The sequence below is a fragment of the Delphinapterus leucas genome, chromosome 4, assembly GCF_059928025.1.
Source record: "Delphinapterus leucas isolate spDelLeu-1000000601 "Yukka" chromosome 4, BTC_Dleu_Yukka2, whole genome shotgun sequence".
Lineage (NCBI taxonomy): Eukaryota > Metazoa > Chordata > Mammalia > Artiodactyla > Monodontidae > Delphinapterus > Delphinapterus leucas.
This window is the reverse complement of record NC_143132.1, coordinates 68,387,550-68,411,059: the sequence shown is the minus strand read 5'-3', so window position 1 is coordinate 68,411,059 and position 23,510 is coordinate 68,387,550. Positions and strand designations below refer to the sequence as shown.

At 34.4% G+C, this 23,510-nt stretch overlaps 1 protein-coding gene across 1 annotated transcript in view; it reads right to left on the bottom strand.

Moving 5' to 3' along the window:
• SLC49A4 (solute carrier family 49 member 4) overlaps nucleotides 1-23,510 on the bottom strand; it is a 99,014-nt gene that overhangs the window by 41,860 nt on the left and 33,644 nt on the right. Inside the window, exons 4-6 of the mRNA XM_022567154.3 lie at nucleotides 18,280-18,409; nucleotides 11,613-11,721; nucleotides 1,015-1,082 (exon numbers count right to left, since the gene is read on the bottom strand). Of these exons, the coding sequence (XP_022422862.2) occupies nucleotides 1,015-1,082; nucleotides 11,613-11,721; nucleotides 18,280-18,409 (307 nt within the window). The remainder of the gene's footprint in view (nucleotides 1-1,014; nucleotides 1,083-11,612; nucleotides 11,722-18,279; nucleotides 18,410-23,510) is intronic.

Sequence of the window (23,510 nt, the reverse complement as noted above, 5' to 3'; positions counted from 1 at the left end):
GTATTCTAGTATCAGTGTAGTGATTTCCTACCAATAGCTATGCTCCTATTCTTCAGCTTTTCGATTTTATCCTCATATTTTTCTAACTTATAAAAACCTCAGATAAAGTGATTTAGAAATTACAGTGACAATTTATTCTTTCATTAGCCCAGAAACACTAGGCAAACTGTAAGGTTTAGATATAATATTATCCTGTGTCAACTGTGTTTAAATATTTAGATAGCAAGGTGCTTCACATATCTTATTTGATCTCCCCAAATATGTAATTAGATTCTCCCACTCCTGCTAAAGTTGACTGTCCAATTTTGTTTTTGATTAAACAGGGTAAAATGATTTGGAAAGTGAAAGAATATTATCTCACTGGAAACACCAAGTTTTATAGGTAGTTACCTACATGAGTGACATTTTCATTCTTTTCTTTTTTTAGAATAAATAAGGCTTTTTCCTTCTTCTGTCTCATTCTTAAAATGTGTTGTCATAATGGTTAAGATCAGAGGGAGTTTGACGAAACTCTAAGTCTTTATGGACATTTTTCGTCAAAATGTGGTAACTATAGCGTCATACCTGCCAAAATTGACCAGAAAAAAATATCTGCTAATCAGGATACTGACTTTTCAGGGAAAGTTCTAGAGATGCTCTTATGAGTGATTCCTTTCAATTCTTTTCTAATCTCAAAAACTATCAATTTGCCTTTATTATTGTATACTCTTTCCTTGGGTCCCATTTGTAGATGTTGCTCTCTAATAATATGGAGAAAGTCAGCTTAATTATACTGGAAATACATCTCTAGTCTCCAAAAACATTTTAGGATGGACTACTCCTGTGAAGGTTTCTTGTAGCAGCAAATTCTACCTACTGCATGTGAATTTTCTTATAGCCTGAACAAGTGCCCTTATCTGACTTTTGCCTGTTTTACTTTTCCTTCCATTTTAATGTTTATCTAGGGGAGTGGAGTCTCCCTTTGGGCTTTTTTTGGTTCTGCCCACTCACATGTTTAACATAAAATATTCTCACCTTGCCATAGCTATTCCAACAACACAGCCTCCAACTATGGACCAAAATCCAATCCAGCCAGCATCTACCTGTTAAGAAAGTGGAAGACATATTTAATACAAGATTATCATATTGAAGTTTAGAAGGCATGGAAAACAATCCTCCATAATCAGTATGTTAATAGCTAAATGGCAGCAAATCTAGGAAACACTATTTAAGAAAATGAATTAAATGAAAGGATTCATGTGTCACTAATTAATACAAACTTACCTAAATAAATACATCATTAACTTTTCATTGGAATATTTAAATCAACAAAATACTCAATGTCACAAACAGATATTTTTCAAATGTGTTCTACATGCCAGGCATTGTACCGGGAACTCTTAAGAAAACAGGCAAAGGAGAAAAGATGGTCACTGACCTAAAAAGCTTAAATACAGCCAAGATACAGGAAACTACTAGGCAATAATTAAATGCTAAAATGTCTGGCACAAGTAAAAATGTATTAAGAGAAACACAGAAGAGTATGGGAAAGACAGGGTTGGGGGGCGGGGAGAGAGAGAATATGGGTGGAGCACCTGGTGAAACTAGACAGAGAAAGAATTTGAGCTGGATTTCGAATGGATAGCTCACTCCACTCTTGAAGAAAACATTTCCAGCCCTGCCATTTACTAGCTTTGTGACTTTGGGCAAATTATGTCGTCTTACCTATAAAATGGACTAAATGAGAGAATCTGCATATAGAACTTCGATCAGCAGTCGACATACAGGAAGTGCTCAATAAAGGTTAGAGCTGTTATGGTTACTTGATGATGTTTCTCTATCATCTAATGTCTTGTCTCTTTCCTACCTTCATGGACAAACTTATTCAGAGCAATCTACAAATGCTGCCCATATTTCCTAATCACTCATGTATCTCTCTTTTTTTTTTTATTCAAACAGAAAGTCACAAAAATTATAATCATCCTCATCAGTTCACTCAGTCCCGTGTAATTAATTTTTTTCATCTTGATCGTTTGTTAGCACTTTTATGAGTTCATCAGTTTTCCATGAGAGTTCTGAAAATGCTCATTCATTCAGTTCAGCAGTATAGTCAGTTACCAGAAACCTGTACTTGTCAGAGTCTTTTTCTTTAACTCTTACTATGACTTGGCTTCTATCTCAACTACACCCCAAGTCTCAGTTTCCTCATTAGTAGAATGGGGATAATCAGGATTTTTCTGAGAATTAAATAAGTTAATAAATGCAAAGTGCTCAAGACCTGTTAGCTGTCAATACCTGACATTCCGTGTGTCCCTAACAATATCGGTGCATTTTGTCTCCTCTTTCCCCTTCCCCCAGCCATCACACTTGCTTACTATCTTATTTCTTACTTCTGGACTCCTGTAATAGCAATATTTTTGCCCACAATTGCCAGAATAATTATCCCAATCATTCCACTCCCCTGCTCAGAAACAGTTACTGGCTTTCCTTGTAGTTATAGGGCAAAGTCCAAACTTGACCTGGCACTTGAGAGCTGCCCAAACTAAATTCTACCTTTTATTATTTTTCTACTCATATTTTTCATTACAGCTGTGATAGAGCTTGTCAGCTGTCCATCAAGATATGTTATATCTTATTCTACCAGGGTACTTAGTTAGATTACATGTCCTAGCCCCTACTCAGCTACATGTGACCACATGACTAAGTTCTCATTAATGGAAGGGGAAAAAGTGAGGTGTGCCACCTCTAGGCTAGAACCTGGAAGACAGCTATATACCCCCTCCATGCTTTCTTTCCCTTTCTGCCAGCTGGAATCTGGATGGTCATCCCGCTTCACCCATGCATATAATGACAAGGTCCTAGGAGACAGAAGACCTGCAAAGTGGAAGCAACCTAGGTCTTAAATCAGTGTGAGGAAGAGAGTAGTCCCAACTGTGAACAACTGTCCTAGATTATTATGCAAACTGTCCTAGATTGCTATATGAATGAGAAACGAATTTCTTCTTAAGTCTCAGAATTTGGGGATTCTTAGTCTACTCTAAGTAATACAATAACTTTATACAAATCTTCTTGCTCTACCAGTGTCTGGTTGCAGAAGCAAAGATAAATGCTCTCTGGAGAAAGATAACACCAGAAACTTAAATTATCTCTACATTTTTTTCATACTACTGGCATGAAGGGCAAGAGAATTCTCTGTTCTTCAGAATGCCCCTCTCCTTGCATTTAGCATCCATTAATACTATGGATTAAGGTCCATTAATACTATGAGCCCCCACAAACATTCTCATCTATCCCCTAGGTCAGTGGGGTCCTGCATCAGGTGAAAAACCACTGTGTATCTGACTGTACTAGCCCTGGTCCTTTCAGGCCATTTTGTGCTTTTCTCCTTCCCCTGTTCATGACATTTGCTTTAGTTAATAACATTCTACCCAATAATTAATTAAATTTTTTCTTTGCTTGAATTTAATTAATTGGGGGGGGGCAGCACCTTCATTTGTCCACCAACCCAGAAGCTCTGCTTTTAATTTTAAATTCCATTTTATTTAATACCTGGTATGATTCACGGTCTCTGTATCTCTCAGGGTTTGTACAAAGAGACATACTTGGAAGGGCTTCTCAGGGTTTATAACATGAATCATAAGATGTGCAAAATCAGCATCATCTAAACGGGTGCTACACTTTCCTTCTTGAAACTGAGCATGCTTGGAATACCTGCCATCCAGAAAAATAGGTTAGGAAACTAAAAGAAGGCTTTCTTCTTATAGTAAAGGTACACTAGGTAATTTGGATTAATATTCTGGTTGAAAAAGCAGAAAATCTGGGGTGGAAAATCTATCTGAAGGTGGCAGAGAACCAAGAAGGTAATCCAGAATTCTGGAACCATGATATAGGATAAGAAGGAAGCCCAGAGGAGCAAGCCTGATATGTGGGGACACTTTTCCTCAGGGGTATGTCTGCTGATTTCAGAAAAGGTAGCTAAGGGGCTAAAAAGTTACTGACAGCCTCATGGATCTAGGAAGAAAAAAATACAAGTTTGAGGCCTGCTCTAAGGTGGTTGGCCTTGTAGAAAACCCCAGACTTAAGCTGGGAACTCTGAGAGTTATACCTAAGAGCAGTGTAAATTAGAAATGGAACTGTGGAAGGAAGGGAGGGAGGGAGGGAGGGAGGAAGGAAGGAAAGGAGGAAGGAAGGAAGAAATGGAACTGTATTCTGAGGGATTAAAACCCAGCTTTAAATGATCTCAATTCTTGAAACTAGATTAAGTATCCCTAGACTCCTAAGAAAAAACATAAGTTCTTTCTGGAGGAAAAGAATATCATTTGAAGCTTAAATTATCTCTACAACTTTTAATATACTATGTTGAGCACTCAGTCAAAAATAACTGAACACATAAGGAATAAGAAAACATGAATGAATATCACAAATATAAAGAGACACACAGGGATCCAGATAAAGGGGTTAGGAGATACAGACTTTAAATAACTATTTTTAATAGTTCAAAGAAATAAAATACAAGCATTTCCACAGAAATTTGGAAACTATGAAAAAGCATCAAAAAAAATTTTATAACTTAAGAATATAATAATTGAAATTAATAACTCACAGATGAGTTTAACAGCATATTAGATAGAGCTGAAAACTGAAATAGTGAGTTGGAAGAGAGGCTAGGTAAAATATCCAGTTTGAAGTAGAGAAAGGCAGAAGGATAGAAAATTCAGAACAGAGAGTAAGAGACATAGGACAGACAGTGTGAAAATATAACATATACGGTTAGAGTTACTGAAGGAGAGAGAAATAGAGAAAACGGAGCATGAGCTTCAAAGGGATATTGGCTAAGAATTTTCTGAAACTGGTGAGAGACATCAAGCCACAGATTCAAGAAGTCCTACAAACCTCAAGCAGAATAAATGTATTTTTTTTCCATTTTGAATTACTTTTTATTTATTTTTATTTTTCAAACTGAAGTATAGCTGATTTACAGTATTATATGAGTTTCAGGTATACAGCATAGTGATTCAGTATTTTTACAGATTATATTCCACTGAAAGTTATTACAAAATAATGGCTCTGATTCCCTGTGCTATAAAATATATCCTTGTTGCTTATCTATTTTATACATAGTAGTTTGTATTTCTTAGTCCCATACCCCTAATTTGGCCTCTCTCCACTTCCCTCTTCCTTTTGGTAACCACTAGTTTGTTTTCTATATCTGTGAGTCTGTTTCTGTTTTGTATATACATTCATTTGTATTATTTTTTAGATTCCACATATAAGTGATATCATACAGTATTTGTCTTTGTCTGACTTATTTCACTAAGCATAATATTCTCTAGGTCTATCCATGTTGCTGCAAATGGCAGATTTTCTTTTATGGCTGAGTAATATCCCATTGTGTGTGTATGTGTATATATATATATATATATATATATATATATATATATCACATCTTCTTTATCCATTCAGCATAAAATTTTAAAAACTTGCCACCTAGTTAAGCGCTGCTGAAACCAAAGACAAAGAGACAAAGAGAAAAATCTTAAATGCAGCAAGCTTTTAAATTTGAGAGCTGACTTCTCAGTTGAAACAATGGAGGCTAGAAGAAGATGGTATTTTCAAATAAACAAAAGAAAATAAATGCTAACCAAGAATTCTATATGCAATACAAAATAATCTTCAAAACAAAGGTCAAATGAAGACATTTTCAGACCAAAGTAAAAAAACAAACCCCAAACAAGAGAATTTGTTGTAAGCCGACCTACACAAAACACACATACACACACACACACACACACACACACAGACACCACACACACACTGACTCTCTCTCTCTCTCTCTCTCTCAAGGATGCTCTTTAGAAGAAAAATGATCACAGATGGAAGACTGAAGATTAAGGAAAGAATGAAGAGCAACAAAATGGAAATATGAGAGTGAATCTAAATGAATATTGACTGTAAAATAACAATAAAAATGTGTCTTGGGCAGTTTAAAATATATGACAATAATAGCACAAAGTATGGTAGAGGCTTAAATGGAGTGCAAGGGTTCTAAGGACAGTCCTGGAAGAGGTAAAAGTTCTAATTTATAATAGATGTTAATAAGTGAAGTGTACATTCTGTACTTTCTAGGGTAACCACCAAATAGTAAAAGAGACTATAATTACCAAGCTAATAAAGGGGGCAAAAAGAGTAGTAAAAAATCCTTAATCCAGAAGAAGGTAAGAAAGAAGACAAAAAGGATAGACTGGACTGGAAAAAAATAAAAACCAATCGTAAGGTGGTAGATCTAGACTCAAATTTATCAATAATTACATTAACTGCAAATGGACTAAATACTCCAATTAAAACACAAAGATTATCAGACTGAATTAAAGAAAAAATGATATGCTACTTATAAAAGGTGTACCTAAAGAAAGTTTGAAAGTAAAAAAATGCAAAAAGATATATCATGCCAACACAAATGAAGAGAAAGCTGGTGCAACTAATAGGCTTTAAGGCAAAAAACCATTACCAGAAAAAAAAGAAAAACTTCCTACGATGAAAGGTTCAATTCATTAGTCGATACTACAATTCTAGATTTATGTGCACCTAATTACACAGTCTTAAAATATATAAAGAAAATATTGACAGAAATAAAAGGGAGAAATAGACAAATTTAAAATAATTGTGTAGGATCTTAACACACCTCTCTCAGTAACTGATAGAACAAGCTGACAAAAATGAATAAGGAATAGAAGATATGAAACACACAATTAACAGAATTGATCTAGTTGACATATATAAAACACTACACTCAAGAATTATAGAAAATAGTTCACCAAAAATTGGGTCAACAAATTTGAAAATACTGAAATCATAGTATATCCTTATGACCACATTTATGCAATTTAGCTAGGACTTAAAAAAAAAAAGAACTAGAGGATCTTCCACAGTTTGTAGATTAAGAAATGTCTTTCTAAATAACTCTGGAAACTAGAAAATATCTTAAATTCAATAATAATGAAAATCCAGAATGTATGGAATGCAGCTAAATCTGTGTTTAAAAGGACATAAATAGCCTTAAAGTGCATGTATTAGGGAAGAAAAGCTAAAAATCAAGGATGTAAGCATTCATATTAAAAAGTTAGAAAAATGAAAGCAAAGTGACATCACTCAAGAAAACAGACTAGAAAAAAAGTAAGATAAAATCAAAAATTGATGAAATAAAAAATAAGCTTTCATTAAAGAGCTACTGTTGAAATTATTCAAGGGAAAATATGAGAAAGAAGATACAGAAAATCAATATCTGGAATGATACAATGACTTACCTTGGAGACCTAATAATATCATACAATGAAGAACTTAATACCATAAATCTGAAAACTGAGATGGAGTGGACAAATTCTAGAAAGGTATAATTTCTTAAACTGACACAATAATAAGTAGAAAATCTGAATAATTTTATAACTATTAAAGAAACTGAATTCATATCACAAAGAAAACTAGATGGCTTCATCAGCGAATTCTACCAAATATTTAGGGAAAAACAAAAGCCCCAAACCACTAAACTTACACAAACTCTTCCAATAATAGAAAAAGAGGAAACACTTCAGAAGTTGCTTTATGAGACTAGCAAAACCTTGACACTAAAATTGAAATGGCAGTAAAGATGCTTAACATCGCTAATTATTAGAGAAATGCAAATCAAAACTACAATGAGGTATCACCTCACACCGGTCAGAATGGCCATTATCAAAAAATCTAGAAACAATAAATGCTGGAGAAGGTGTGGAGAAAAGGGAACACTCCTGCACTGTTTGTGGGAACGTAAACTGATACAGCCACTATGGAGAACAGTATGGAGGTTCCTTAAAAAACTAAAAGTAGAACTACCATATGACCCAGCAATCCCACTGCTGAGCATATATCCAGAGAAAACCATAATTCAAAAAGAGTCATGTACCACAATGTTCATTGCAGCACTACTGACAACAGCCAGGACATGGAAGCAACCTAAATGTCCACTGACAGATGAATGAATAAAGAAGATGTGGCACATATATACAGTGGAAAATTACTCAGCCATAAAAAGAAACAAAATTGAGTTATTTGTAGTGAGATGGATGGGCCTATAGTCTGTCATACAGAGTGAATTAAGTCAGAAAGAGAAAAACAAATACTGTATGCTAACACATATATATGGAATCTAAAAAAAAAAAGGTACTGATGAACCTAGTGGCAGGGCAGGAATAAAGATGCAGACATACAGAATGGACTTGAGGACACAGGGAGGGGGAGGCAGAGGGGGAGAGGGAAGCTGGGGTGAAGTGAGAGTGGCATCGACATATATACACTACCGGATGTAAAACAGATAGCTAGTGGGAAGCAGCCGCATAGCACAGGGAGATCAGCCCAGTGCTTTGCAATGACTTAGAGAGGTGGGATAGGGAGGGTGGGAGGGAGGCTCAAGAAGAAGGGGATATGGGGATATATGTATGTATATGGCTGATTCACTTTGTTGTACAACAGAAACTAACGACAGTATTGTGAAGCAATTATACTTCAATAAAGATTAAAAAAAATTGAAATGGCAGGACAAGATAAAAAAAAGATAGACTAATCTCATTCATGAACCTAACTGCAAAAAATCCTAAACAAAATGTAAGCAAACTGAATTCAGTGATATATAAAAAGGATAATAAATCACTGACAAAATGCATTTAGTACAGGAATGCAAGGTAGTTTAACATTTTATAATCAACAAGTATAATTCACCAAATTAGCAGTTTAAAAGAGAAAAACATATGATCATCTCAATGTTGAATTTTATTAAATGTATTTTTCTCCATCTATTTGTCATTAGTAACAACCGATATGAGATGTATGCAGAGAGGCCAAAGTATCTATGGATAAGTAAGTGAGTTTAATAAGGTTGCTGGATATAAGACAAGCTGTAGTTCAATCACTTTCAAAAACCAAGTATACTTCCTACATGCCAACCAACAGAAAATAAGATTTTTAAAGTTACCAATTACAATAGCTTCAGAAAGCATCAAATACCTGGGAATAAATCTAACAAATAAATAGAGGGTGTTTTTGCAGAAAAGAGATTTAGAGAGACGTTAGGACCTAAGTAAACGAAGAGAGATATAATAGTAATGATTTGGAAGACGAACTATTACAAAAAAAGTTAATTCTTGAACTGATCTGTAGGTTCATAAAATTCTAATCTAAATCCCAATAAGGGGAGTATTTATTCTACTAAACACCAAAACTTATTCTAACACTAGAATACTTAAGACAATTTGGTGTTGGCACAGAGATAGACAAATAAACTAGATGAGAAAAAGAATTTAGAAACATCCATGCACATAAGGGCACTTCATTATGACAAAGATGACACTAGAGAGCAATGGGGAAAGAACAATCTTTTCAAAAATTGATATTAGGTTAATGGAGAACTATGTGGGAAAAAAGAAACTTAACCCTTACAACAAGCACAAAATTCAATTCTAGGTTTAAATGTGACAGGAATAACAATAAAGTTTCTAGAACAGCACTGTTCAATAGAACTTCCTGTGATGACGGAAATGTTCTATGTCAACACTGTCCGATATGGTACCCATAAGTTGCAAGTGGCTACTGAGCACCTGAAAAGTGGCCAGTGCCAATCAGGAAGTGACTTTTTAATTTTAATTTCCTTTCAAGTAATTTAAACTTCAAATTAAATAGCCACATGTGACTAGTGGCTACTGTACTGGATAACAGAGTTCTGCGAGATAACAGAGGGGAATATATTTATGAACTTGGAGCAAGAAAAGATTTCTCTCACTCTCTCTTTTGCATTATAGTCTCTGACTGCTAAATCCAATATCTAGACTATCTCTAAATTGGTTTCTATTGACTACTTTTTTCTTTTAAAAATATGAACCATATTTTCCTGTTTCTTTGTATGTCTAATTTTTTAAAAACTGTATACTATATGCTGTGGGTGATACAATATTGAGATTCTGGATAATTTTATCTTTCTATAAAATAGTTCATTTTTGTGTAGTAGGCCATTCAATTACCTTGAACTTGTGTAAGCTTGATTTTGTGCTTTATTAGGGAGGAATATTAGAAACCAAGTTGTTTCCCAAGCTCCTTTCACCTGGCAGGACTCAATCTCCAAATTATCCCCTCTGCAAATTTTTGTCAGGGCTTGGTTTTAGGCTTTGTTCATGGTGGGTCTAAGTAGAATAGGCCTTACTCTACCTAGGGTATGGTCCTTGATTCTAAAGTTTGTCCTTTCTGGTGTCTCAGCAGAAGCCTAAGATATTAACAAGGTGTTAATGAGGTCATACCACTCTGGCTGGGCCAGAACTTCAAGGGTCCTGCACTGCCTGTCCTCTACTATATTTGTTCTGCTTTCCACCCCACAACAGTCTCTCTAATAAGTCTCTGGTAGCTTTGCCCTTTACATGTGCAGTCCATTCTGCAGCCAGGACATGCTGGGGAGTGCCCTTTCACACAGCTCTCTTCTTTGTAAATCAGTAAGAAAAAGGTAGCCCAGTAGTGGGCAAGAAACTTGAACAGGTATGTCACAAAAAAGGATGTCACTTCAAAAGATGTCATGGAAGTCACCACAATGGCATACAGCGGCACAGTCATCAGCACGTCTAAATTTAAAAAGATTAACATTGCCAAGTGCTGGTAACGATGTGCAACAAGGAGAAATTTCATGTACTGCTGGTAGGACTATAAACTAATACAACTACTTTGGGGAAATTTGGCATCATCTATCAAAGCAGGCATACCCTATAACTAGCGATTCCATTCCTAGATAAATATTCAACAGAAATGTATGGAGAGGTGCATCAAGAAACATATATGAGAATATCCATACAGCACTGTTTATGACAGCCGAAATGCAGACATTCCAAATGTTCATCAAAAGCAGATTGGACAAATTGTTGTTTATTCATACAATGGAATATCACATCAGTGTGCTGGATTTCTTCCATTTGACCTTCCAAATCTCTCTACCCCTTTCTACCATGCTATTTGGAAGCAAGGAGAAGGAACGGATGTCATAAGCATATAGATAAAATGGTTTGTTTTTTTTTTTTTTGCAGTACACGGGCCTCTCACTGCTGTGGCCTCTCCTGTTGCGGAGCACAGGCTCCCAACGCACAGGCTCCGCGGCATGTGGGATCTTCCTGGACCGGGGCACGAACCCGCGTCCCCTGCATCAGCAGGCGGACTCTCAACCACTGCACCGCCAGGGAAGCCCTAAAATGGTTATTTTTAAGGAAATGAGATACTGAGGCTAAAGAGAAAGTGAGGGATTAGATGTAGGCATAGCCATATATTTAATGACGAGATCTTCATCTTTATAAACCAAAAATCAAGGATTCTAAGATTTTCCTTCTTTATTTTTCTGTTTATTAGCATAAGTAATCATACCCAAATAAATGTGAAATTCATGGTGGTTAACAAAATCCAGGAAGAAAATCAGTATTATTTATAACTATTTCATAAGGATCTTCCTTTTGCAGCAGTGACACAGGATAACGTTTTACCTAGGCCTTGAAGCTAAAAGTAAGAACAAGTAGACAATATTTATAATTTTAGTGAACTAAAAATACCTACAAGATATAAAGAAATAAAATGCTTACTTGGCTGACATGCACTGGTGTTAAAATTAAGTCCAGAACTCCAGACCAGCCAGCAAATACACCAAGTGGTATGGCATATGCTAAAGCAATCATCAAAAATCTCAAATTGCTGTAAAAGAGGAGTAAAAGAAAACATATTACAAATTCAAAATCTAGAGTTTAAACTCTTACTCATAGAAAAAAGTAAGTCATTTTGAAATTGGAATACCAGAATCAGAAACAGAAAATATTTGTCAGTTTGTTAATAAATTCCTTAAATTTTTTATATTTATAAGAATAATTTTTGTTCATATAGTTTAAAATTTTCAATGCTTATTATACAGATGAATTACTAACATTATTTCCTAGAATGAGTAGGCAGATTCAGTTTTTTTTTTAAAAAGCTCCTATTTGAAAGGATAAATTACTGTTTCTTCTGATGAACAAGGTGGAGGGAAAAAAAGATTAAAGGTGAATGGTTAAACAAACTGTGTACATCCATACCATGGAATACTACTGAGCAGTAAAAAGGAATAACTACCAGTACACAAAACGACTTGGATGACTCTCCAGAGAATTATTGTGGGTGAAAAAAGCTAACTCCAAAATTTTCTTTACTGTATGACTCAATTTATATAACGTTCTTGAAGTGACATTATAGTAACGGGAAAGAGATTAGTGGTTGCCAGGGGTTAAAGGAGTAGAGTGGGAGGGAAGTAGGTGTGGCTATAAAAGGGCAACTGGAGGGAGCCGTGTGATGACGGAAATGTTCCATATCTTTACTATATCAATGTCAATTTTCTGGTTGTGATATTGCACTGTAGTTTTCTAAGATGGTATCATTAGAGGAAACTGGGTAAAGGGTCCATGTTATTTCTTCGTATTATTCTTTACAACTGCATGTGAATCTATAATTATCTCAAAATAAAGTTTAATTTAAAAATGTAATAAAAATTAGATACCTTTAACAATTTTTTTTAAAATGTGAACTATAAAGTATCTAGGCACAAATGAGGAAGACCCAAGACCTCTATGGGTGGGAGGGGGTGAAGCACATAGGGGCACAGAAGATGATTTAAATAAATGGAGACAGAGTCTATGCTGTCAATTCACCCCAAACTAATTCATGATTCAACTCAATCACAATTAAAATTCCAGTTGAATTTTTTTTTAGAAACTTATGAAATTTGCTCCAAAGTTCATATGGGAAAATAAAAGTCCTCAGAAAACTAACTCATCCTTTAAAAATACGAAAAAGGAAGCCCTTGTCCTGACAGATATTAAGACAAACTGCACATCCAGAGTAATAAAATTAGTATGGTATTGGCTCAAGAACAAAGAGAGCAATGAAGGAAAAAAGAGAGCTAAGACACAGAAACTCAATCTACAATAAAGGCGGCACTACAAAAATCAAAGGGCTAAGGATTGTTTAGTGAATGGTACTAGTTCACTTTATGGAGGGAAAAATGAAAACCCTGTATCATTAGTTAACACCATACACTAAGGTGGATTCTAGGTGGGATGAAAACCTAAATGTGAAAGAAAAAACCAGAAAGTTGATAAATAAGGAATTCATTGACAAAATTAGTAGACAGATAGCAAATAGAAATTTGACTTTTAAAAATCAACAGCGAAGTTATATCTAGAATATGTAAATCATTAAGAAAAAGAAACCACCACTGAGAAACTGGCAGAAGAGGAATTTACAGTAGATGGAAACCTAAAGGGCAAACAACCACATAAGTCTCAAATTTATCAATAACCAGAAAATGCAAATTAAACAAAAGCTATATTTCTTTATACCCATTAGACTAGTGAAAATTAGAAAGATGGATAATGCCAAGTTTGGTAAGCATATAGGGAAATGGGCACTGTGGATGGAAGTATAGACAAGTGCAGGCATTTTTTTTAGAGCAATTTGGCAATACTTGGCAAATTAAGCTTAAAATAGCTTATGACCCATCAATCTTGTGGGGTTTGTTTTCCAAAGAATTCTTAGGTCTATGGTGATGTGCAGGATGTCACTGCAGTGTTATTTGTGGTGACAATGAGTTGGAGGCAATCTGAGTACACAATGGAAGTGGGTATACAAAACGCAATGGTTTCATACCATGGAGTACAAAGAACTAGGTGTACACATAGCACAGGGATACATCTTGAAAACAGAGCACTAATATCACAAAATGAGAGCTATCCAGATATCATGTGCCTCCTGATGGAAGAAGGTAGCATCACCCATGAAGTAGTCTTGTAAAATCAAAACCAAAACCAAAACCTGAATCAGAACATAGCTCTAGCTAACAATTTATAGGAAATACAAAGGGCAGAGGAACTTGACAAAGTACTACAAAGAGGCAATCATCAAAATCCAGATCTTGGGAGACAAGAGAGCTGGTTCCTCAACAAATAAATTACACGGGAAAGAGAGAGATGGAAAGGAAACCTACAAATTATAAGGCATTTGAGCCAACTGCAATGCGTGGACCTAATCTAGATCCTGATTCAAACAAATTGTTAAAAAAAACCCCCAAAACTTATGACATTTATGAGACAGTTGGAAATTGAAACACTGATTTGACAGTAGCAAACTACTGCTAAAACGTTTTTAGTGTGACAATGGTACCATATTTATGTTAAAAAGAGTCCCTATCTTTTTAACATATACAAATTGAAATGTTTATGGGTGAAATGATTTGTCATTTGGGATTTGCTTCATAATACAGGAAGGGGAGAAGTGGGTACAGTACAAATGAAACAATATTGGTCATAAATTGGTAATTGTTGATATTGGGTTATGGGGACACAGATGTTATACTACTCTACCTTTGTATTTCCAAAATGAAAAGTAATTTAAAAAACCACGTAGTGTTTAGTGAAAAAACGTCAAAACAGAATGAGATACATAATGTGCCATCATTTAGATAAATTAAACAGAGAGGCATACAAAACAATACAAATGTCGCAAAGCACAAAGAGATACACGTCAAATGAGTTTGAGAGGTATCCTAGGTAGGGAGAAGGGAATGGGAGTGAGAAATATAAATAAAAGAATGAATGAATAAATAAATGAATAAACGTGTTCATGTATCCTGTTCATGTATCCTGAAGTAAGGAACACGTTCAACTCAAGTCTCCACTCTTGAAGTCTAAAAGGCAAAAACAACAACCACCATCATCAAACATTAAACTGATACATAAAGGGAGAAAAACGTTTACATTAGGTTACACAGGTTAAACGCATATTAAGTGATGGGAATCATATGGACAGTAAATAAATAATTGTGGTGGAACCTTCGGAGCATAGGCACCTTTGGAGCATAACCACTGATTTTTTTTTTCTGCCCAGACAATGGAATTAGAATCTAGAGAAGCAGTTATTCTGATTAATCCAGGAAGTAATGATATCAGGAGTTCTTTGAAGGACCAGGGAAAATTACACAGGTAGGTTAGGGGAATGGAGCGTGGCAGGCCCAAAGAAGTCCCCTGGAAAGCCCAAAGTAGAAGCAGGCAATCCTGCACAGTAAACGAATGAATGTGGGAAGAGACAAAGGAATGTTAGGCATTAGTGTAAAGGGTTTTTAATAGAGAAGAAAGATCTTACACTCTATAGCTTGAACAGAGAATAAAGATCTTGACTCTAGGGTAATTAGAAGCAAACACAGGGTATATTGTGGTCAAAGTGATCATTTTAAGTTGTTTTTTCCTTGTCAGAACAATCTTTTACATAACTCCTTACCTTAAAACCCTACAGTTACTCCTCATTTCCCACAGAATAGTCCAAAATTATTAGTATGGCATAATCTGACCCTAACCTACCTCTCTAGCCTTACCTATTGCTCTCTAACCTCTAGCTCTGCATGGAGAAAAATTTAGTTAAATAGCATCTTAAAAAAAAAAAAAGTATCATTTTAATTCTCATCTTACAAATATGTTCTACTGATCACAATTCAATAGAACTAATATGATTTTCTTGCCTATTATGTGGAAGGCAATTTACTAGCTGCTACAGAGATGTTGTTTTCAAAAACTTTTTACTGTACTCCAGAATAAGAAATATTCTACCTACCAATATTCGGTACATAAATACTGAAACAAGAGTATCACAAAAATATGTATCATTACTATAGAAGATACAATAATATTTTCGATTCCTTTTTATTCCATTCTACTTTGTTTAAACAAAAAAAGGTGGTCAACCCTCTAAATTGGTTGGCTATGAATCAAAGTTTGAAAAACAATGTTACATAGCTATGCTGTCTAACATGGTAGCCACTAGTCAAACGTGGCTAGTGAGCACTTGAAATGTGACTAGTGCAAGTAAAGAACTAATTTTTAATTTTACTTCATTTTAATTAATTAAAATCCAATTTAAAAACAGAAACAGTGAAAAGTATTTTTCCATTAAACACAACTTTATTGTTTTGGCAGAAGTACATTTCACTTTAACTGCTGCATTGGGTAAGATATTACTGTAGTGTGCACGTGGTAGCATATGTTGTTTCTAGTATTATAACCCGTCACTGATCTTCTTGGTGTCAATGAACTAACTCAGTTCTAATTATTTTTTACACACTGATATAACATCGTAATTTGCTTATGAATATTTTATGCAGGAAGAAAACTACGAGATGAAGTATGTCGCAAATTTCACAATAAATGGTAGATGCAACTTATTGCAGCAGAGTAAAATTGATGTCTGTTATGGAAAAAAATTTTTAGGATAATTAAGTGGATAATATTAAGGGACATGTTCAACAATTACACGATAAATTTTATAAGAAGTTTCTTCTTAAAATCAAAAAAGAATCAAGAAGATTAGTTGTCTGAAATCTAAATTAAATGTTCAACAAACATTTTTAAACAATTTTTAACAAATCTGAGCTTATACTTTTGGTCAGCTATAAAATGGTTTGGATTCCTGCACAAGAAGAAAGAGATTTTTAGATGGAGAGATGGTAAAATAAATTGTTCTTTTAGCTATGGAAGTTTTGTTTAAAATTATAAAGAGAAAAAAATGTATTTTACGTAAGTGAAAGATCTTCAATTAAGCCCCAAACAATTGCCTGTAGAATATAAGACCTTTCAAATAATATCAAAGATGTATTGATTCAAAATTTGAAAAACTGCAGGTAGTTATTTTTAACTTTAGATAAATAGTGCAATATGGGAGACACTGCTCAATGAAAACTGTTTTAATTGTAAATTTAATGAAATCTAAATGCAGACCATCTAGATTTCTAATGCAAATTTAGCATCTAAATTGAGATGTGCTGTAAGTATAAAATACACACTGGATTTAAAAGATTTTCTATGAATAAAAGAACGTAAAGTATCTCATTAATAATTCTGAATAGTGATTACATGTTGAAATAATACTTGAGATATATTGAGTTAAATAAAATATGCTATTAAAATTAATTTTACCTGTTTCTTTCTACTTTTTTTAAATAAGGCTACTAGAAGATTTAAAATTACACATGTGGCTCCCATTATATTCCTATTGGACATTATTAATATATAGGATACAAAGATAGTTCTTGACCACAAGGAACTTACCATCTGGTGGGAGAGGAAGACTAGAAAAGAAAGAACTAACTAGGGAGAGTTGTTGATGAATCAATAAAAACTCATCACAACTAACTGGAGAAAAAAATCCAAAACATAAGTTCTAGTGGCCCAATTACAAATCATAATCGTCAGAAATGGTCTATATATCCAAAGAATCAAATTCAGTACTGGGCCTTCAAGTATTTGAAGCCTCCAAGTGTAGAATTTAATCGAATTACATTTACGTTGTACCAATAAAATAAAGTAAAATTAGAAATTAAGTTTCTCAAAATATGATCCCACTGGAGGTTCAAGATGATTTTAGGTGATATGTAAATAAACATTATTTATTTTATTCGCTTTGTATTAAATAGCACTGGTTTATTTTAATGTGTATCAAGAAATACATAATGAATAAAAATAATTTGCATATTAGGAAAAATATAAAACACATGATTTCACAGATACTATTATATGATGTTTCCTTATAAAAGAAACTTATTTAAACAAAAGGTTTGATTTTTTAAATATGGGTGGTATATAGAGAAGGCAAAAACTATAGAGGTTTTTGCTTTGGGCAATTTTAATTATTTTATTATTTTTTTTTGTTTCTATTTTATTTAATTTTTAAACATCTTTATTGGAGTATAATTGCTTTACAATGCTGTGTTAGTTTCTGCTGTATAACAAAGTGAATCAGCTATACATATACATATATCCCCGTATCTCCTCCTTCTTGCATCTCCCTCCCACCCTCCCTATCCCACCCCTCTACGGGGACACAAAGCACCAAGCTGATCTCCCTGTGCTATGCAGCTGCTTCCCACTAGCTATCTATTTTACATTTGGTACTGTATATATGTTAGTGCCACTCTCTCACTTCATCCTAGCTTATCCTTCCCCCTCCCAGTGTCCTCAAGTCCATTCTCTACATCTGCATCTTTATTCCTGTCCTGGGCAATTTTTAAAGATAGATTTCTGATAAGAAATCTCTCTAAAATATTTAACCAATATTTTATCAATTATTTACAACACGATTAGTAGGTTGTTGAAAAACTACTATCTTAAATTATCTTAGATAAATGTGGAATTATCTTCAAGGTGCTAGTCAAAACCAGTAAGTGATTTTAAGTATATTTACCTTAATAATCTACAAAAGCTTCGCCGATAACTCAGCCGCTGGCTAGCTGCAGCAACACTGGGAGGAAGAGGAGGTCGTGGTGGGAAATAAGCTAGAGTTGCAGAAAATAGTAAACAGACAACTCCAAACTCTGAAAAAAAAAAAAAACAGTAAAATGTTAATCAGACAACACAAAAAGTTCAATATCTCAAGTATCTATCTAACAAATATTTATTGCACATCAATGAAGCTTTAGATATATAAAGATAAGCAAAATATAGCACTTGCCTAGCCAAAATAGCTCAGTATTGTGAGAAAGACTGATACATAAAAATATAACTTTTAGCAGGTAAGAAGTCATAAGGAAATAAGTATGGTAGACTTACGGTATAGTACACTACACAGAAAGAGGGTTGAGGCAGTAAACAAATGTTACTCTGGAGGAAACACATTAAAAACCAACTGTACTATCTATAACAGAGATTTTTAAACAGGTCTAGGATGATTGTCTAATAAGCATGGTCCTAAGAAATAAAGAATATAATAGAAAATTGGTAAGAACAGAATAGGAGAAGGTTTGTTTGATCATGACAGGATATTCTGATGCACTGTGTAGGACAGACTCAATTTATAGGCTACATGGGAAATCGGAACAAAACAGGAAAGCATCCAAAAAAGAAAAAAAAAAGAAAGAAAGAAACCAGGAGACGGCAAAATTTAACAAACACAAGACTAGCTAATGTAGGCTATTAAACAATCAGAAGTAAAATGAACATCTGAACAATCTCAGTTTGGCACCATTACAGAAGGAAAGGTTCCTAGGAGTCCTGATCATTCCCTCCAGAGTTCTGGCACATGGAAGCTCCAGCTTTTAACTGTGCCCAATTTAGTAGAAAAGCATGACTCTAATAGAAAAGTCAGGAAGCCTTGGAGTATAGACCTATCTATGCCATTAATTAACTTATAAATTGAATGAATCCCTTACTCTTTCTGGGCCAATAAAGGAAACGGATTAAGTTCTAGAGATCCTTTCAATAGGATAATTCTAATTCTAGGGCTATAGGTACAATATTTCTATAAGACACTATAAGACACTTAACCACAGATAATGTCTTTATTCTTTAACAATCTGAGGAACAACAAGAAGTAAATGAATTGCTTTAATTTACAGTCCTTTTAACTATTAGTATATATATTGGTCAAAAGTTTACTTATGATGTCCTTGTCTGAAATTTTAGTTTAAGAGTCATTAATCTCTTAAGATAATGATTCTAACCAAAATATTTTTTAATGCAATGAAAGGTCATGGGACATTATCTCAGGGAGGCAAACTGGAAAATACAAAAGCACTGAAGCAATATCTGGAAGCTTTGAGTAGGGGTTTCTGCTTAACTGCATGGGAACCATAAGGCAGACGACGTAGAGCATTAATACATGCCCAATAATGCCTAAAATCCAGTCATTTAAAAGATATAATGATTGCTTAAGCTTTCAATAAAAAGAATGATATAACAAATTTATATATATAATTTATATATATATTTATATAAATTATAAATATATATTTATAAATTTTAATTTATATAAAATTTATGTTTTATCTACTTTCAGTTTTATTTACTTAGTTACTTTTACATTTCAACTTCTTTCTTTAAAAGGAGTGAGCTGTCGAGCAGAAATAAGAAGAAATACAATCCTGCAGCCTGTGGAACAAAAACCACATTCACAGACAGACAAGATGAAAAAGCAGAGGGCTATGTACCAGATGAAGGAACAAGATAAAACCCCAGAAAAACAACTAAATGCAGTGGAGATAGGCAACCTTCCAGAAAAAGATTTCAGAATAATGATAGTGAAGTTGATCCAGGACCTCGGAAAAAGAAAGGAAGCAAAGATCGAGAAGATGCAAGAAATGTTTAACAAAGACCAAAGAAGACTTAAAGAACAAACAAACAGAGATGAACAATAGAATAACTGAAATGAAAACTACACTAGAAGGAATCAATAGCAGAATAACTGAGGCAGAAGAACGGATAAGTGACCTGGAAGACAGCATGGTGGAATTCACTGCTGCGGAACAGAATAAGGAAAAAAGAATGAAAAGAAATGAAGACAGCCTAAGAGACCTCTGGGACAACATTAAATGCAACAACATTCGGCTTCTAGGGGTCCCAGAAGGAGAAGACACAGAGAAAGGACCTGAGAAAATATTTGAAGAGATTATAGTCGAAAACTTCCCTAACATGGGAAAGAAAATAGCCACTCAAGTCCAGGAAGCGCAGAGAGTCCCATACAGGATAAACCCAAGGAGATACACGCCGAGACACACAGTAATCAAATTGGCAAAAGTTAAAGACAAAGAAAAATTATTAAAGGAGCAAGGGAAAAATGACAAATAACATACAAGGGAACTTCCATAAGGTTAACAGCTGATTTCTCAGAAGAAACTCTACAAACCAGAAGAGAGTGGCATGATATACTTAAAGTGATGAAAGGGAAGAACCAACAACCAAGATTACTCTACCCAGCAAGGATCTCATTCAGATTCGATGGAGAAATCAAAAGCTTTACAGACAAGCAAAAGCTAAGAGAATTCAGCACCACCAAACCAGCTCTACAACAAATGCTAAAGGAATTTCTCTAAGGGGGAAACACAAGAGAAGAAAAGGGCCTACTAAAACAAACCCAAAACAATTAAGAAAATGGTAACAGGAACATACATATCGATAATTACCTTAAACGTGAATGGATTAAATGCTCCAACCAAAAGACACAGGCTGGCTGAATGGATACAAAAACAAGACCCATATATATGCTGCCTATAAGAGACCCACTTCAGACCTAGGGACACATACAGACTGAAAGTGAGGGGATGGAAAAAGATATTCCATGCAAATGGAAATCAAAACAAAGCTGGAGTAGCAATACTCATATCAGATAAAATAGACTTTAAAATAATCAAGAATGTTACAAGAGACAAGGAAGGACACTCCATAATGATCAAGGGATCAATCCAAGAAGAAGATATAACTATTATAAATATATATGCAACCAACATAGGAGCACCTCAATACATAAGGCAACTGCTAACAGCTATAAAAGAGGAAATTGACAGAAACACAATAATAGTGGGGACTTTAACACCTCACTTACACCAATGGACAGATCATCCAAACACAAAATTGATAAGGAAACACAAGCTTTAAATGACACAATAGACCACATAGATTTAATTGATATTTATAGGACAGTCCATCCAAAAACAGCAGATTACACTTTCTTCTCAGGTGCGCATGGAACATTCTCCAGGATAGATCACATCTTGGGTCACAAATCAAACCTCAGTAAACTTAAGAAAATTGAAATCACATCAGGCATCTTTTCTGACCACAACACTATGATATTAGAAATGAATTACAGGGAAAAAAACGTAAAAAACACAAGACACATGGATGCTAAACAATACGTTACTAAATAACCAAGAGATCACTGAAGAAATCAAAGAGGAAATCAAAAAATATCTAGAGACAAATGACTATGAAAACACGACGATCCAAAACCTATGGGATGCAGCAAAAGCAGTTCTAAGAGGGAAGTTTATAGCAATACAAGCCTACCTCAAGAAACAAGAAAAATCTCAAATAAACAATCTCACATTACACCTAGAGGAACTAGACAAAGAAGAACAAACAAAACCCAAAGTTAGCAGAAGGAAAGAAACCATAAAGATCAGAGCAGAAATAAATGAAAAAGAAACAAAGAAAACAATACCAAAGATCAATAAAACTAAAAGCTGGTTCTTTGAGAAGATAAACAAAATTGATAAACCTTTAGCCAAACTCATCAAGAAAAAGAGGGAGAGGACTCAAATCAATAAAATTAGAAGTGAAGTTGGAGAATTTACAACAGACACCACAGAAATACAAAGCATCCTAAGAGACTACTACAAGCAACTCTATGCCAATAAAATGGACACTGGAAGAAATGGACAAGTTCTTAGAATGGTATAACCTTCCAAGACTGAAAAAGGAAGAAATAGAAACTATGCACAGACCAATCACAAGTAATGAAATTGCAACTGTGATTAAAAATCTTCCAACAAACCAAAGTCCAGGACCAGATGGCTTCACAGGTGAATTCTATCAAACATTTAGAGAAGAGCTAACACCCGTCCTTCTCAAATTCTTCCAAAAAATTGCACAGGAAGGAACATTCCCAAACTCATTCTATGAGGTCACCATCACCCTGATACCAAAACCAGACAAAGATACTACAAAAAAAGAAAATGACACACCAATATCACTGATGAATATAGATGCAAAAATCCTCAACAAAATACTAGCAAACAGAATCCAACAACACATTAAAAGGATCATACACCATGATCAAGTGGGATTTATCCCAGGGATGCAAGGATTCTTTAATATAAGCAAATCAATGCGATACACCATATTAACAAACTGAAGGATAAAAACCATATGATCATCTCAATAGATGCATAAAAAGCTTTTGACAAAATTCAACACCCATTTATGATTAAAACTCTCCAGAAAGTGGGCACAGAGGGAACCTACTTCAACATAGTAAAGGCCATATATGACAAACCCACAGCAAACATTATTCTCAATGGTGAAAAACTGAAAGCATTTCCTTTAAGATCAGGAACAAGACAAGGATGTCCACTCTCACCACTATTATTCAACATAGTTTTGGAAGTCCTAGCCATGGCAATCAGAGAAGAAAAAGAAATAAAAGGAATACAAATTGGAAAAGAAGAAGTCAAGCTGTCACTGTTTGCAGATGACATGATACTATACACAGAGAATCCTAAAGATGCCACCAGAAAACTGCTAGGGCTGATCAATGAATTTGGTAAAGTTGCAGGATACAAAATTAATGCACAGAAATCTCTTGCATTCCTATACACTAATGATGAAAAATCTGAAAGAGAAATTAAGGAAACACTCCCATTTACCATAACAACAAAAAGAATAAAATACCTAGGAATAAACCTACCTAGGGAGACAAAAGACCTGTATGCAGAAAACTATAAGACACTGATGAAAGAAATTAAAGGTGATACAAACAGTTGGAGAGATATACCATGTTCTTGGACTGGAAGAATCAATATTGTGAAAATGACTATACTACACAAAGCAATCTACAGATTCAATGCAATCCGTATCAAATTACCAATGGCAGTTTTTACAGAACTAGAACAACAAATCTTAAAATTTGTATGGAGACACAAA